The sequence below is a fragment of the Engystomops pustulosus genome, chromosome 7 (assembly GCF_040894005.1).
Source record: "Engystomops pustulosus chromosome 7, aEngPut4.maternal, whole genome shotgun sequence".
Classification (NCBI taxonomy): domain Eukaryota; kingdom Metazoa; phylum Chordata; class Amphibia; order Anura; family Leptodactylidae; genus Engystomops; species Engystomops pustulosus.
The window spans coordinates 91,802,407-91,819,475 of record NC_092417.1 but is presented as its reverse complement, the minus strand read 5'-3'; the positions used below and the strand labels follow the sequence as shown (position 1 = coordinate 91,819,475).

The 17,069-nt window shown below is 42.6% G+C and overlaps 1 protein-coding gene across 3 annotated transcripts in view; it reads left to right on the top strand.

Annotated features, from left to right (window-relative positions):
- Positions 1 to 13,236, top strand: part of CEP89 (centrosomal protein 89) — a 92,269-nt gene extending 79,033 nt beyond the window's left edge. For 2 of the 3 annotated variants that reach the window (XM_072117231.1, XM_072117229.1), the window contains one exon: positions 12,017 to 13,236. In XM_072117231.1, coding sequence (XP_071973332.1) covers positions 12,017 to 12,215 — 199 coding nt within the window. In that variant the 3' untranslated portion in view covers positions 12,216 to 13,236. The remainder of the gene's footprint in view (positions 1 to 12,016) is intronic. The other variant, XM_072117232.1, reaches the window with a different exon arrangement.
- The last annotated feature ends 3,833 nt before the right edge of the window (positions 13,237 to 17,069 follow it).

Here is a 17,069-nt window from a genome sequence, read left to right as displayed (position 1 = left end):
TATGAGCTGGTACTTGTAGTACTCCAGCCTCATGACTATAGTATTTCCCAATTTACATTTCTCATTGTTATATGCAGTATACTGATGGAGTACTAAAAGTACCAGCTCATATGCTGAGTATTCTGCCAACAGTTCATATACTCAGGTAAAAGCTCATATAGTCAGCATTATTGGTGGGCATTACCTTGGTGGTAGGCAAAAGCGAGAGTCTCTCCGCTCTCAGGATGATGCGGCGGCCTTGGTGACGTCATTTTGTCGCTCGAGGTTCAAAGCTTGTGCATGTGTTATTGTACACGTCTCCTACATTGTAAGAAGCCGTGACTGCGCATCCCTGCGCATTGCCGGGAAACAAAGCACAGGGGGCACCATAGTTTGGGGAACTTTCCCCGTGGCACCCCAGACCATGTGTCGCGGCACACTGGTTGAAAATCACTGCATTAGAAGACCGAAGCCCCCTCAATAATCCATTAAAAGACCGGGCCAATTATGTAATTCATTAGACAGGCCCCCTACTCTGTAATCCATTCAACAGCCCCCCATTTAGTAATCCATTCGACTGGCCGCCTCCTTAGTAATCCATTCGACAGGCCCCCACTTAGTAATCCATTCGACAGGCATCCTCTTTAGTAATCCATTCGACAGGCCCCCTCCTCAGTAATCCATTAGATGGATTTATTAGACAGCCCCACCTCTTTGTAATCCTTTTGATAGGGTCCCCTTCCCTGTCCATCTATATTGACCTACCCTCCCCCTAATGAATTTTTAGTCCCAGGAAATGGGCAGCATAAGAAAGCAATAAACTTAGTACTCAGCAATTGGGTGTCAGCCTATGCCTCTTCATGATGCAGAAGTGCAGTGACAGCATTGCACTCCTGTGTCTTAAAGAGGCCACATTTCCGAGGCATGTCCCCAGCTGCAGAATTATAGATGTGCATGTAAGTGCTTACCTTATATACTCGAGTATAAGCCTAGTTTTTCAGCACAAAAAATGTGCTGAAAACCCCAAACTCGGCTTATACTCGAGTCAAAAAAATAAATCAAAACTCACCTTTCCGGCACCTTTCCCCGTAGATCTTCTGTGTGATCCATCCGCTACAATGGTATTGTTGTGCTGCACAACGGGGGGGGGGGGGGTTATATACAGTGGGGCAGGGCCTATCAGGCTATATACACTGGGGCAGGGGCTGGCAGGCTATATACACTGGGGCAGGGGCTGGCAGGCTATATACACTGGGGCAGGGGCTGGCAGGCTATATACTGGGGAGGCTGTGACCAATGCATTTCCCATCCCCGGCTTATACTCGAGTCAATAGATTTTCCCATTTTTTTGGTAAAATTAGGGGCCTCGGCTTATACTCGGGTCGGCTTATACTCGAGTATATACGGTACTTACTGAAACCCAGGACTGGCTCATCGGTGGAGCTACTGGAACTCCCAGAATTGCGGGGGTGGAGTTTGTGTGTCAAGAGAGCCAATGATAATCTGGCCCTGAGTGGGACCCTCAGTCTTCCAGCATAAAGGTGTGGTAAAAGAAGTCGCCTTATGCTCTAGTATTTATGGTGTAAGCAGTATTCCATTTGTGGCCTGACTAGTGATTTGCATAAGGGCAAAGCTATATGTTTATAATTATTTAATTTTCCTTGGCACTAGTTGTCTGTCTTTGGTCCGTAAAACTAAACTTTCTGTTCACCAATACCCACAAGAATTTTTCTGCTGCAGCTTTAACAAATGTTTTACTGTTTAAAACAAGATTGGAGTTTTTGTTTGTACAACCTTACATTTATTTACATAAAAATCCATCTGCCATTTCTCCACCCATGCCTGGAGCTTCCACAAATCCCTATGTAATATAATTCTATCCTCCTGTTTGTTGATTAATTTACAGAGTTTAGTATCAACTGCAAATTCCTAAATTTTACAGTGGAAACTTTCAATTGGGTCGTTTATGGGGCCACCCCTATGGTAACTGTAACCCAATATGAGACTACACCATTAATGGTAATCATCTATTTTCAATCAATCCACCAATTTTTACCCAATTACACATATATTTCCCCTAGTTTCATTCATGTCATTCACTTATCTATTTCAGTGTTGATCTGCCCAGGGGATCTAATATCTGACCGTACCTTCTAAATGTTAATTAAATGTGGGTCTACTCACAGATGAGTAATGGTTCACATTTTTGGCTTGAGTCCCAGAGCTTTCTCTTTGTGAGAGACAGGTTTAGTTGTCAGTATAGTTTCACAAGACTGAATTTGACAGGATCCATAGTGCCCAAGATGTGTTCTAGATGATGCAAACTAATCCACATGATATTAGGAGTGCATACCTCTGGGTCCATTCTCGAAGCAGGGTCTTAGACCTTATTATTTAATTGTAGACGTCTACACTGGAAGCCAGCCATGATAGAGACAGCGTTGACTATGTGTGGGGGTAGGAATAGCTAAATTGCTTTATGGCTTGATACAATGTATAGCATACCAGTGTTTGTAGACCTCCCTGTCCACAATGGCGGAGTATGTGAATAAAATATCAAATACAGGCAGTCCCCAGGTTACATACAATATAGGGTCTGTAGGTTTGTTCTTAAGTTGAGTTTGTATGTAAGTCGGAACTGTATATTTTATCATTGTAATCCCAGCCAGAACTTTTTTTTCTCTGTGACAATTGGATTTTAAAAATGTTGGGTTGTCATAAGAATCAATATTAACACTAAAGCTTCATTACAGACACATTTGATAACTGTTATAGCTGTTTATTGTAGATTAGAAAAAGAGGTGTATCTGCAAAGGAACGTTTATTGAAAGCTTAGGGCACATGGGTGGACACATCGGGCTTACCATGAGCTCAGTTGAAGATTTTTCCCATTAGCACATTGGTTTAATATTTTGAAATTTGCTTCTCCACATAGGGGAGAGCAATGATGGTGAGATGACATGAGCTATGCATGTCCTTCAGGGGGAGGGTTGGAGTGTTCGGGAGGAGGATGTTTTCATTGTATCTTAAAGAAATCTGTATCTAAAAGAAATTATTTTTACAGCACCATACATATATTCAACAAAATCGTTAGACCGAGCTGTTCTGTTCAAAAATGTCTGTAAAGATTTTATAAACTGTGATTAAATGGAAATGTAAATAATCATACTATTATGCAGTTTTTACAATATTTTGTCCATATAGTGCACATGAGATAAAGGGGTAGATATCTAAAAGCTACTAGATAAATAGCTGAGTTAATTTTGGATATAGCTAGATGGATACTTTACTATCGTATAGTTACCAAATATTGATAGTTGCCAAATTTGATACATAGCCATACGTAATTAATGGTTAGATAATGGCTGTACAGGCTGTCCCAGGCACCCGATTTACAGACAAACCACTCAGCCCACTGCGACCTCTGGTGAAGCTCTCTGGATGCTTTACTTTAGTCACAGGTTATAATGATCAGCTGTAAGGTGTCTGTAATGAAGTTTTAATGATAATCCTTGTTCCCAAGACAACACAGCATTTTAAAAATCCAATTGTCACTGGGGCAAAAACATTTTTTGTCTGGAGTTACAATTCTAAGATATACAGTTCGACTTGCATACAAATTCAACTTAAGAACAAAAGAACATATCCTTATTGTAACCATAGGACTGCATGTGTTGATGGATTTAGAAATATATATGGTACTATTGTGTACCATGATTTTTTTGCTGGTATGTGAATAGGATGATTGAGCATCACTGGTCAACAATCATCTCTTCTCATTCTGTCCTGTTCCATAGTCTTTAGTTTCCTTCAAAATTAGAATTTTATTTTTTATTAAACAAAGATTCTTCGGAGAAGAAGAATATAATGAAACCGATCTGAACCTGATCCCTTGTAATTATGTTTTCCCCCAGACAAAGGCTCATTTCTATGTACATTCATACAGTGTAATAAATACCTGAAGCTCTCATTTATTTTCCTCTTCATATTTATCATTCTGGCATTTAAACACAATTCCATCTATTTATGTTGCCAAATTAGGGTTGTATGAGTAGAGACAGTGTTCCCTGTAAACCTTTGTAAATAGTAAGAGGAGAGAGCCAGATGGATCTTAAAATGCGATGCATTGGGTGCTTTGGGATTGAATGATCGCAATGATCTAAGTGTTTTCTTATAGGCTCCAGGTATCCTTTTACTCTTTTCATCTAGCAGTGTGTTTGCACTTTAATCAAAATGACGTTCCATTGTCGCTACTTAATCACAGACAGCATTGTAACTAGTCACTTTTTGCGGTTGTTTTTTTTATCCATGCACATATGTCTATGATTGCAAAATTGTATAGAAGACAAACTTCCAGGGGCAACGCTTATATTGCGCATGCTCCAAGAAGGTGACATCAGAGGCTATAGAAAGCGCTTTGTAGCGCAAAACGGCCCATCGCTTTGCCGCATGTCATACACCTATTTGATGCCTGTAACATATCTCTGCTGAGCACCTCCGGTTTCCAACTACTGCAGTTGGTGCCAGTTAGAACTCCACATATGGTTACATTTGGAGAGGCTTACGTATGGGAGCAGTGCCAGTGCCACTTTCTCTCCTGTGATTAACTAGTAAGAGGTGCAGACACTGCACTATTCCCTCTTAACCGGCTGAAAAAGAACTTTATCAAATTAAGATTTGGTATACATGGTCGCATAAAATCTGGGTCCAGCACCTTGATGAATAATGCCTGTGTCCAAGTTGATTCAGGGCAGTGGAAGGATTAAAGTTTCTATTCCAGGTGATCTGCAGTAGTTAAAGGTATACAGATAAAAATTTCGTGGTGGTCTACAATAACGCTAAGGTTAATGTCAATAACCTTCATGTCACTGATGGTAAGAAAGTTTTATGATATTATTTTTGGTAGTCTAGGAGGCATTGAAGTAGTAAAGTAAGAATCCCATATCTCTGATGGCTAAATGTAGTAAAAGATCAATGGCTGTCCAATAAAGTCAGTTTAAAGCAGAACAATGCCCATATTGTGTTCGCCTTTTTATTTCCAGAGTTATGGCATTTTCTCTTCTGCAGCAACTTGTCAAAAATCTTTCTGACCAGCAGTGAAGTTGGCAGAGACTAACCTCTTCCTGTATCTGCTCTGAAGTGGAGTAAAATTTAGGTTCCCTCACTTCCCATCATACATTGTGTATTACCACAAGTAAATCCACTGAACACTGAATAGTGTATGTACAGGATCCATATGGGGACTAGCCTGGCAGCTTTTATGATGAGGAGAATTGAACATGTAATAAGTAGTAGAAAGCAGCAGTGAAACGGTTACATCAAGTGTATAGTATGTGCTGTGTGAGCGCTGAGGGTTAACAGCTCTTTGAGATGCATATAGTGTCTGGAGAGCAGATGGTGGGGGAAGGTCTGTAGGGGGTTTATGACTGCATGAGGTGCAGAGACTACAGACTGGGATGGAGGGACTGATAGGGATCAGGGAAGATCTTGTACCCCACTATTCTGTATAGGAGACAACAAAATCGGCTCTGCTGCTACACTCAGAGAACACTGTCACATGACCTCCCCCTCCTACCTCCTCTGTGAGTAGCAGCCCCTCCCCTCTTTTAGTCTGCATTTCTAAACAACTTGACAGAATCATGAGAGGACGATTCAATCAATAGAAGAAAATAAAGAAGCACCCACCGAAGTTCAGAGTTCCTGGTTTGTATCTTTATTCATGAGGCAACAGATCAGGCTAGACACATGCCTTGTCACAGGAATCATGAGAGAAATGATTCATGAGAGACGCAGCTATTGGAGAACCAGGCTAAACTGAGAAGGATAGAAAATGCAAACTGTTGGACATAGGGAATCAAAATAAAAGACAACGTTGTTCTATATCCCATGCGCTATTGATTTGTGAAAAAATGTTGCAGTTGCACTTTAAGTCTATGGTGGTCACTTACTAAGGCCCCGAATCGCTATTTTTTGTCGGGTTTCCAGAAAATTATCTATTTGCGCCGAAATGGCCCGGGTTTTTGGCGCATGCGATCGGATTGTGGCGCATCGGCGCCGGCATGCACGCGATGGAAATCGGGGGCGTGGCTGCCGGAAAACCAGCGGAATTTTTTTAAAAAATGTGTTGCTTGACACGCGCTTACCTGCACCCAAGATAGGACGGTGAACTCCAGTGGACTTCAGCGCGGCATCGACACCTGGTGGACTTCAGCGCAGCAGCGACACCTGGTGGACTTCAGCGCAGCAACGACACCTGGTGGACATCGGCCGCACTACCTTAGTGAATCGCCGAATCCTTGAGTGAGAATGCACCGCTGGATCGCGAATGGACCTGGTAAGTAAATCTCCCCTATGTCTCCAATATTGTCCTTGGTATAAGTGGAGCCTGGCACAGCTCGTTGTTTCTTCCCAGAACTGTCCAAAGAGATAAGTGCAGAAACAGGATAGGAGAGGACTGTGCAGTTCTAAATACCTTGCTCCACAGTTCTTCATATAATCATAGTATATAAGGCCAGAAAAAGAAAAAGAAGTCCAACCTTTAAGAATTAAATAAATGTTTTATCCCCATAACCCCTGATATTTTTTTCTCTCCAGAAAGTCATCCAGGCCTCTCTTGAACATGTACATAGAGTCCGCCATAACAACCTCCTGCGACAGAGAGTTCCACAGTCTCACTGCTCTTACAGTAAAGAACCTTTGTCTATGGTGATGGTAAAATCGTCTCTCTTCTAGGTGTAGAGGATGCCCCCTTGTCCTGGTCACAGGCCGAGGTATAAAAAGATCTTTGGAGAGATCCTTGTACTGTCCGTTCAGGTATTTGTACATTGTAATGAGGTCTCCCCTCAGCCGTCTTTTTTCTAAACTGAATAATCTCACATTTTGTAATCTGTCATTGAATTTTAGTCCCCCCATTCCCCTAATAATCTTGGTTGCTCTTCTCTGCACCCATTCCAGTTCTACTATGTCCTTTTTATACACTGGTATATAAAAATATATATAAACTGTACACAATATTCCATGTGTGGTCTGACCAGGGATTTGTTTAAGGGCAAAACTATGTCCTTATCATGAGAATCTATTCCTCTCTTGATACATCCCATGATTTTATTTGCTTTAGCAGCAGCCACCTGGCTCTGGTCACTAAAATTAAGTTTACCATCCACCAATACCCCCAAGTCCTTTTCAGCTCCAGTTTTACCAAGTAATTGACTGTTTAGAACATTATTATACTTTTTTGTTTCCATGGCCGAAGTGCATAACTTTACATTTATCTACATTAAACCTCATCAACCATTTCTCTGCCCACTCCTCAAGCTTCCACAAATCCCTCTGTAATGCTGAACTCGACCTCAGTATTTTTTTACTTTACACAGCTTAGTATCATCTGCAAATATTGAAACTTGACTGTGTTAACCCAGTACAAGGTCATTATGCAGCAGTCCTGTGGAACATAACCAGTCCTCAGGGAATCTTCCAATATTAAAAATAATGGTCTGTCTATAACGGTACATAGTTCAGAACCTGGGGGTGTACGCCGTCTGGCCCCCGGTGATTTAGCTATCTTAGTGGTTGCGAGGCAGCGCCGTACCTCTTCCTGCTTTAAACTGTTGACATTCCAAAGAGAATTTACAAAGAGAATTTACCTAGGAAAATCCCCTGGTGAAAAGCACAAAGAGGAATGATGTAAAGACAGACGAGAAGGCGACATTCAGTAGATTGGCCCTTTCCTCATCTCCTTCCACCATGACCCCGATGTTGTTCCTAAGAGGGCCCGCACCCTCAGTTTTTAGTTTTTTATCATTTATATACTTGAAAAATAATTTGGGATTATTTTTGCTCTCCCTGGCAATATTTCTCTCAGTCTCGTTTTGCTTATTGCTTTCCTTAAATGGCAACATTGGCTTTTTCTTGTTACTCTTATGCTTTTTCCCATATGATATGTGTTTCTCACTGGGGGGAAGGGGGAGGGGCTTTTGTATTTGAGAACATTGTCCCAGTCTATGCCTATAAGGTCTTCCCTTAGTTGCTGAAAATTTGCCCTCCTGAAGTTTAGAGTATTGGTTGCCCCTTCCCTAACGCTCTTAGTAAAGCATAATACAAAATCAATGATATTATGATCATCAATCATATTATTGACCATCCATTTCACTTATCAGCATTTCCTCTGTTGCCTCCATTATATTTGGAGTCTTATAACAAACCCCTAGTTATATTTTATTATTCTTTTTCCCTCTTCTATTCTCCACCCATAGGGACTCCACATTTGCATTTGTGTCTCCATTGTCATCTCGCAGGACCGGCTTGAGGCAAAAATTCACATATAAACAAACCCCTCCCCCTTTTTATTTATACGATCCTTTCTAAAAAAAAGACTATAACCATCTATAGTAACAGACCAGTCATAGCTACTGTCCAGCCATGCCTCGCTGATACCCACTATATCATATTTGCGCTCCAACATTAAGAGTTCCAGTTCCTCCATTTTATTTGTGAGGCTTGTGGCATTTGTGTACATGCACTTTATATGGTTTTCCCTATCCCCATTCCTTTTATTCTTATTCCCCAATCTCATTCCAGCCCCCCTTCTTCCCCCTTGGACTATGACTCTTCCCAGCTCTCTATTTATACTGTCTATTTGCCCTGCACAAGTGTAGTTGCCCTCCCCCCAGGTCTCTAGTTTAAACACTCCTCCAACCTTCTAGCCATTTTTCCCCCAAAACAGCTGCACCCTCCCCATTGAGGTGCAGCCCATCCCTACTGTAGAGCCTGTAGCCGACAGAAAAGTCAGCCCAGTTCTCCATTAACCCAAAACCCTCCTTCCTACACCAACTTTTGAGCCACTTATTTTTTTTAAATCAGATCGTGTTTATTAAATACTCCAACACATTTTCTAGTTTACAACAATGTGAACAAAACTTAACAACACCTTCTCAGTTCCTACCTCCCTCCCCTTATGCCCAACCCTCCCATTCCCCGGTACTGCCGTACAGAAGTCCACTTCATAGTGTGATGACGAAGCACAAAGTCCATTCAAGGGTTTGGATGTTTACAAACAGATAACCCTATATTCTCCCCTAACTATCCACTCTTTCCACAGTCATACAGCACTTACACACAAGAGTATTGTTGATCTTTTTGGTCATGTTTAGTACAAATATAGTATGATCATCACAGGAGGACAGAGGGAGACAGTAGAAACCTAGAGGGAAGACACGGTGTAGCAATCCAAGGGTCCCCCATATTGTATCAAACTTGGCTTTCCTTTTCCAATATACTCCTTTGTCTAATCTAATTATATCATTCAGGCACTCCTTCAGCTCTTTAATCGTTTTGAGCCACTCATTTACCTCCCTGATCTCCCGCTGCCTTTCTGGTGTGGCATGTGGTACAGGGAGTATTTCGGAGAAAACTAACTTTGAGGTCCTTGCCCTGAACTTATGGCCTAAATCCCTGAAATAATTTTTAAGGACCTTCCACCTACCTCTTACTTTGTCATTAGTACCAATGTGGATCATGACCGCTGGTTCCTCACCAGCCCCTCCCAGTAATCTGTCAACCCAATCCGCAACATTTTCACTGCATTTGTAATTTTTTTCCCGCTTCCCAGTACACTGCATGGAATACTGTCACTATGAAGTGCAATTTGTTACGCAGAAAACAAGCCCTTACACAGCTCTTTGTATGGAAAATAAAAAAGTTATGGATTTTTGATGCAGTTAGCGAGAGTGATAGGCCTGATGCTTGAGATGCTAAAAATATCAGACAAGAATCAATGATTTTCTTTTCCTTGACCCAAATAGAGTTAATAAAATCTGAACCATTAGATATAGGCGCCCCAAAATGAAGTATCTGTAAAGTGCATTTCATCCCACATAAAATAAACCTTCTATCCACTACCAAACAAATAAAAATGTTATAGCCCGTACAATGTGATAAAGCAAATCTGTTTTGAATGGCGTTCCTTCCCTTCAATGCCCTGTCCAGTACAGGTTGTCACCACATATGAATGATCTTTTTTTTTTTTTTTTTTTTTTTTTACTGTTCCATTTTAGCTACTCTACCCAGTACTGTACAGAAATCTCAGAAATAAAGAACATGCGGGAGAGAATTCATAAACACTAGCATTTTGAACACCAGACTCAGTAAATACAATCGCCAGCAGGGGGCACTCTAAGAGGCTCTGGTCTTTTAGCGCAGTGATTTTCAACCAGTGTGCTGCAACACATGGTCGGGTGTGCCGCGGGGAAAGTTCCCCAAACTATGGTGCCCCCTGTGCTTTGTTTCGCGATGCACAGTCACAGCTTCTTACAATGTAGGAGACGTGTATAACGGAGCGGAAGAACTCGAGGCAGCATCAGAAGCAGAAGAGGACCTATGGGGCTATATACAGCAGGGGCTGGCTATATACTATGGGCCGGCAGGCTGTATACTGCACGGGGCTGGCAGGTTATATACTGGGACGCTGTGATCAATGCATTTCCCACCCTCTGCTTATACTCGATTCATTAGGTTTTCACAGTTTTTTATGTGTTAAAATTGGGTACCTCGGCTTATACTCGGGTCGGCTTATACTGGAGTATATGTAGTAGATTTTCTAAATAAAAAAGTAGTTGACAGGGCATCTTGGTATTCTTTTTTTTATTAAAATCTTTCTGCCAACTACCAACCCCTATGCAATAAACACTAGTGAAATCTACTTGAAAGTCGCATAACATGTCACAGAAGCAAATATCATTTTATCTTCGATGTATTGAGTGACGATATCCTAGTGTCCCATAAGTAAAGATGTGCACAGTACTTCAATAACTCTTTAATTGGCCCTGCCCTTCTGGGGAAATGATCAATTGAAATAAATTATACCCAGCACTACATCTAGTACTCTGCTACACATTGATACAGTCTAGGTCTTGCAGAGAACCAAAGGACATCAAAAATGTATTTTGATGCAATGTTAATAAGAAATAGACTACCCATAATGCTGCCTGGCTGCTGATTGTGAACATTCATTGTAGAAGTAATTTGGTAATTGCCCAGAACACAAACTGCTTAGATGTTACTGTAGATATGAAGCAAATTACTGTTCCCTTGTTCCTCGTCCTGATAGAAAATCACAACAAGTACACTGCGTTCTTTTCTGTATCCTTCAACATGTCATCCAGCAGAAGAATACAAGTGCAAGCGGCTGAGCACAAATTATTATTTACTCACAAAGTGACAGAGGTTCTCCCATCCATCAAATTCCATAGATGTCAGTAGTACAAATGAGAGGTAACATAATGGGGGTCATTTACTAAGGGCCCGATTCGCGTTTTCCCGACGTGTTACCCGAATATTTCCGATTTGCGCCGCTTGTACATGAATTGCCCCGGGTTTTTGGCGCACGCGATCGGATTGTGGCGCATCGGGCCGGCATGCGCGCGACAGAAATCGGGGGGGCGTGGCCGAACGAAAACCCGACGTATTCGGAAAAACCGCTGCATTTAAAAACCGAAAATGTGTCGCTTGGGGAGCGCTCACCTTCACCTTCTATGGGATGGTGCATTCCGGGGCGTTAAGATTATTTTCGGCGCTGCAGCGCCACCTGGTGGACGGCGGAGGAACTACCATCTTAAATCCCAGCCGGACCCGAATCCTGTGCAGAGAACGCGCCGCTGGATCGCGAATGGGCCGGGTAAGTAAATGTGCCCCAATGTCTGCTCTTTCTCCACTGCTATGAAGCAGATAACCATTGCTAGTATGGTAGACTTGTACCATGTTAGACATAGAGAAGAAGAGTGAAGAAATCAGGCGATACCTTTTTGAGGCTAAGTATATTTGATGGTGATCTTTCGAGAATACTGTTTCTTTTTGTCAGACATGATGAAACAGAAAATTCACAGCATTTTATATACACCCGGCAGTGATCATCAAAGGATATTTTAACAAACTTTAACAGAATGATGCATACACCACTGGACATGGACTGCTCACCCTGTAAGCCTGATTGTTCTTTCAGCTCTATTTCTGAAACCATAAGATATGTTTCTTTTTCTTTCAGACAAGTGGAAGAACAGCTAGAAGTCATCTGGGAGTCAGCGGCCAATGACAATAAAGAACTGAAAGCGCTTTTACACAATGCCCTAAAGCAGAAAAACCTAGGATGCAGTGACTCTTTTCTTCGGCAGGACTCTGGCAATGGTTATGGGTTCAGTTACTGTGATATGAACTCCTTGTCACACACAGATGACCCAGTTTAATAGTCCGAGAAAAGTAACTTTTATATATATTTTTTTAATCTTGTTTATGAAATATTCTGCAAACGGTTTGCCACTACATTTTACTTAAATTTTATTTTATCGATCTGTAGGGAAGCTTATGGTGACCATTACAGTTCTCAATAGTAAAAACGGACAATTAGTCGCCAGGTCAAAATATAATCAAGTAGATAAAGTTTTTTAAAGGTTTCTTTTTCTAACGGATTAGGGATTTAAATGGTGAGAAGCCATCTTCTTCAGATCCAGACACCAGCCGACTGCTGGAGGACTGGCATTCACCAAGGTTTTATTGTACATTATAGTTTTCTTCCATCTTTCCTTAACTGTAGCAACTTTGTTACATTTAAAACTGGACCGTGGTGATTATTGGTTCCTATAGTAGATTAATAGCTGGGACCAGTTTAAGGCTACGTTTGCTCCTCCCCTTTTCCTTCCGTCGTAAGGATACATTAGGAGGATTCCTGACATATGCTTACAATAAAGGGATACATCATATCCCACTGTTTGCTTTGTACAATTTGGCTTTTCTCTTATATGCCCAGTTACATCCCCCAAGACACACTCCGCACACGTTCAGCGGAGGCAAGAGATGGAGGTCATACAGTTACATCCGTAGTAATGATCTATTAATGGCTAGTAACGATCTCCGCTGAGCGTATGCTGCTGCTTCCATTAGGAAGCAAGCTGAAAAAGCATGGTCTGTTGCGCTTTTTCCCACAGTATGTTACGTTTACTAAGCAGATGGAGGAAAAGGATTCCTTTGTTGTTCAGTTTGGACACACTTGGCATGTACATTAGGAAATTGTTAATAAAACAATAAAAACATACTGTACGTCTATTAGATCAGTTTAAAAATCTGTTTATTTTAATGGCTTCTGTTCCAGTCTGTTTGCATCTATTCCATATTCCAAGCTTTTAGTTAATATTTTGTCTACCAGTTTACAGTAGAGAAGTGTAGAAACCATATGTATGTGCTGCTTATAAGGATTGATCCTAAGTAGAGATGAGCGAACATGCTCGTCCGAGCTTGATGCTCGGTCGAGCATTAGGGTACTCGAAACTGCTCGTTACTCGGACGAATACTTCGCCCGCTCGAGAAAATGGCAGCTCCCGCCGTTTTGCTTTTTGGCGGCCAGAAACAGAGCCAATCACAAGCCAGGAGACTCTGCACTCCACCCAGCATGACGTGGTACCCTTACACGTCGATAGCAGTGGTTGGCTGGCCAGATCAGGTGACCCTGGGATAGACTAGCCGCTGCCCGCGCTGCTCGGATCATTCTGTGTCTGGATGCCGCTAGGGAGAGAGCTGCTGCTGGTCAGGGAAAGCGTTAGGGTGTTCTATTAGCTTACTGTTAGGCAGGAGTGATTCTCAAAGAACCCAACAGCCCTTCTTAGGGCTACAATAACGTTCTACTTTTTTTATTTTAATTTGCATCTATTACCATTTTGTGAGGAATTAGCAGGGGGACTTGCTACCGTTGTGTTTAGCTCTTAGTGGCACACATATCCATAGCAAAGACCGAAGTGGGAAAATTCAGTAGGGGTTGGATTTCTATTAGGCACTAACTCAGTGTCATCTCATCTGGCATAGTAGTGTGCTTCCTTTGATACTTGGCTAGAAAATAGCCATAGGAGAATACAAACAGCTTCTTGAAGCCTACAGTAGCGTTCTATATATTTGATTTCTGGTTGATCTGCTGGTGGCTGTAGTTTCTGCAGTGCATGTACTTGCCAATTCTGAGCAATTTGTAGTGAGACTTGCGACCGCTGTGTTCTGCGCTTAGTGGCGCACATATCCATAGCAAAGGCCGAAGTGGGAAAATTCAGTAGGGGTTGGATTTCTATTAGGCAATAACTCAGTGTCATCTCATCTGGCATAGTAGTGTGCTTCCTTTGATACTTGGCTAGAAAATAGCCATAGGAGAATACAAACAGCTTCTTGAAGCCTACAGTAGCGTTCTATATATTTGATTTCTGGTTGATCTGCTGGTGGCTGTAGTTTCTGCAGTGCATGTACTTGCCAATTCTGAGCAATTTGTAGTGAGACTTGCGACCGCTGTGTTCTGCGCTTAGTGGCGCACATATCCATAGCAAAGGCCGAAGTGGGAAAATTCAGTAGGGGTTGGATTTCTATTAGGCAATAACTCAGTGTCATCTCATCTGGCATAGTAGTGTGCTTCCTTTGATACTTGGCTAGAAAATAGCCATAGGAGAATACAAACAGCTTCTTGAAGCCTACAGTAGCGTTCTATATATTTGATTTCTGGTTGATCTGCTGGTGGCTGTAGTTTCTGCAGTGCATGTACTTGCCAATTCTGAGCAATTTGTAGTGAGACTTGCGACCGCTGTGTTCTGCGCTTAGTGGCGCACATATCCATAGCAAAGGCCGAAGTGGCAAAATTCAGTAGGGGTTGGATTTCTATTAGGCAATAACTCAGTGTCATCTCATCTGGCATAGTAGTGTGCTTCCTTTGATACTTGGCTAGAAAATAGCCATAGGAGAATACAAACAGCTTCTTGAAGCCTACAGTAGCGTTCTATATATTTGATTTCTGGTTGATCTGCTGGTGGCTGTAGTTTCTGCAGTGCATGTACTTGCCAATTCTGAGCAATTTGTAGTGAGACTTGCGACCGCTGTGTTCTGCGCTTAAAGGCGCACATATCCATAGCAAAGGCCGAAGTGGGAAAATTCAGTAGGGGTTGGATTTCTATTAGGCAATAACTCAGTGTCATCTCATCTGGCATAGTAGTGTGCTTCCTTTGATACTTGGCTAGAAAATAGCCATAGGAGAATACAAACAGCTTCTTGAAGCCTACAGTAGCGTTCTATATATTTGATTTCTGGATGATCTGCTGGTGGCTGTAGTTTCTGCAGTGCATGTACTTGCCAATTCTGAGCAATTTGTAGTGAGACTTGCGACCGCTGTGTTCTGCGCTTAGTGGCGCACATATCCATAGCAAAGGCCGAAGTGGGAAAATTCAGTAGGGGTTGGATTTCTATTAGGCAATAACTCAGTGTCATCTCATCTGGCATAGTAGTGTGCTTCCTTTGATACTTGGCTAGAAAATAGCCATAGGAGAATACAAACAGCTTCTTGAAGCCTACAGTAGCGTTCTATATATTTGATTTCTGGTTGATCTGCTGGTGGCTGTAGTTTCTGCAGTGCATGTACTTGCCAATTCTGAGCAATTTGTAGTGAGACTTGCGACCGCTGTGTTCTGCGCTTAGTGGCGCACATATCCATAGCAAAGGCCGAAGTGGCAAAATTCAGTAGGGGTTGGATTTCTATTAGGCAATAACTCAGTGTCATCTCATCTGGCATAGTAGTGTGCTTCCTTTGATACTTGGCTAGAAAATAGCCATAGGAGAATACAAACAGCTTCTTGAAGCCTACAGTAGCGTTCTATATATTTGATTTCTGGTTGATCTGCTGGTGGCTGTAGTTTCTGCAGTGCATGTACTTGCCAATTCTGAGCAATTTGTAGTGAGACTTGCGACCGCTGTGTTCTGCGCTTAGTGGCGCACATATCCATAGCAAAGGCCGAAGTGGGAAAATTCAGTAGGGGTTGGATTTCTATTAGGCAATAACTCAGTGTCATCTCATCTGGCATAGTAGTGTGCTTCCTTTGATACTTGGCTAGAAAATAGCCATAGGAGAATACAAACAGCTTCTTGAAGCCTACAGTAGCGTTCTATATATTTGATTTCTGGTTGATCTGCTGGTGGCTGTAGTTTCTGCAGTGCATGTACTTGCCAATTCTGAGCAATTTGTAGTGAGACTTGCGACCGCTGTGTTCTGCGCTTAGTGGCGCACATATCCATAGCAAAGGCCGAAGTGGCAAAATTCAGTAGGGGTTGGATTTCTATTAGGCACTAACTCAGTGTCATCTCATCTGGCATAGTAGTGTGCTTCCTTTGATACTTGGCTAGAAAATAGCCATAGCAATAGGATAGGATTGTTTGGTTTTAAAAACTCAAAAAAAAAAAAAAAACACAAAAAAACACAAAAAAAACCAAAAAGAAGTAAAAAAAAAAAAAAAGTTATAACTCTCATTTTAAAAATGTTTAACCCGAGGGCTAGGGGTAGAGGACGAGGGCGGGGACGTGGGCGTCCAACTACTGCAGGGGTCAGAGGCCGTGGTCTTGGGCGGGGTGAGACACCACCTGCTGATGAGGGAGCAGGGGAACGCCGCAGAGCTACACTCCCTAGGTTCATGTCTGAAGTTACTGGGACTCGTGGTAGAGCACTGTTGAGGCCAGAACAGTGCGAACAGGTGATGTCGTGGATTGCTGACAATGCTTCGAGCAATTTGTCCACCACCAGTCAGTCTTCCACGCAGTCCACCCATGTCACCGAAATCCCCACTCCTCCAGCTCCTGCACCTCAGCCTCCTCCCCCCCAGTCTGCCCCCTCCCAGGAAAATTTGCCATTTGAACCGGCATACTCTGAGGAACTGTTTTCTGGACCCTTCCCACAGTCACAAACCACTTGTCCGGTTGCTGCTGAGCAATTTTCCGATGCCCAGGTTTTCCACCAGTCACAGTCTGTGGGTGATGATGACCTTCTTGACGTAGTGGAAGTGTGTAAAGAGGTGTCCGACGATGAGGAGACACGGTTGTCAGACAGTGGGGAAGTTGTTGTCAGGGCAGGAAGTCCGAGGGGGGAGCAGACTGAGGGATCGGAGGATGATGAGGTGACAGACCCAAGCTGGGTTGAGAGGCCGGGTGAACACAGTGCTTCTGAGACGGAGGAGAGTCCTCGACCTGAACAGGTTGGAAGAGGCAGTGGTGGGGCCAGACGGAGAGGCAGGGCCAGAGCTGGTGCATCAGCGCCA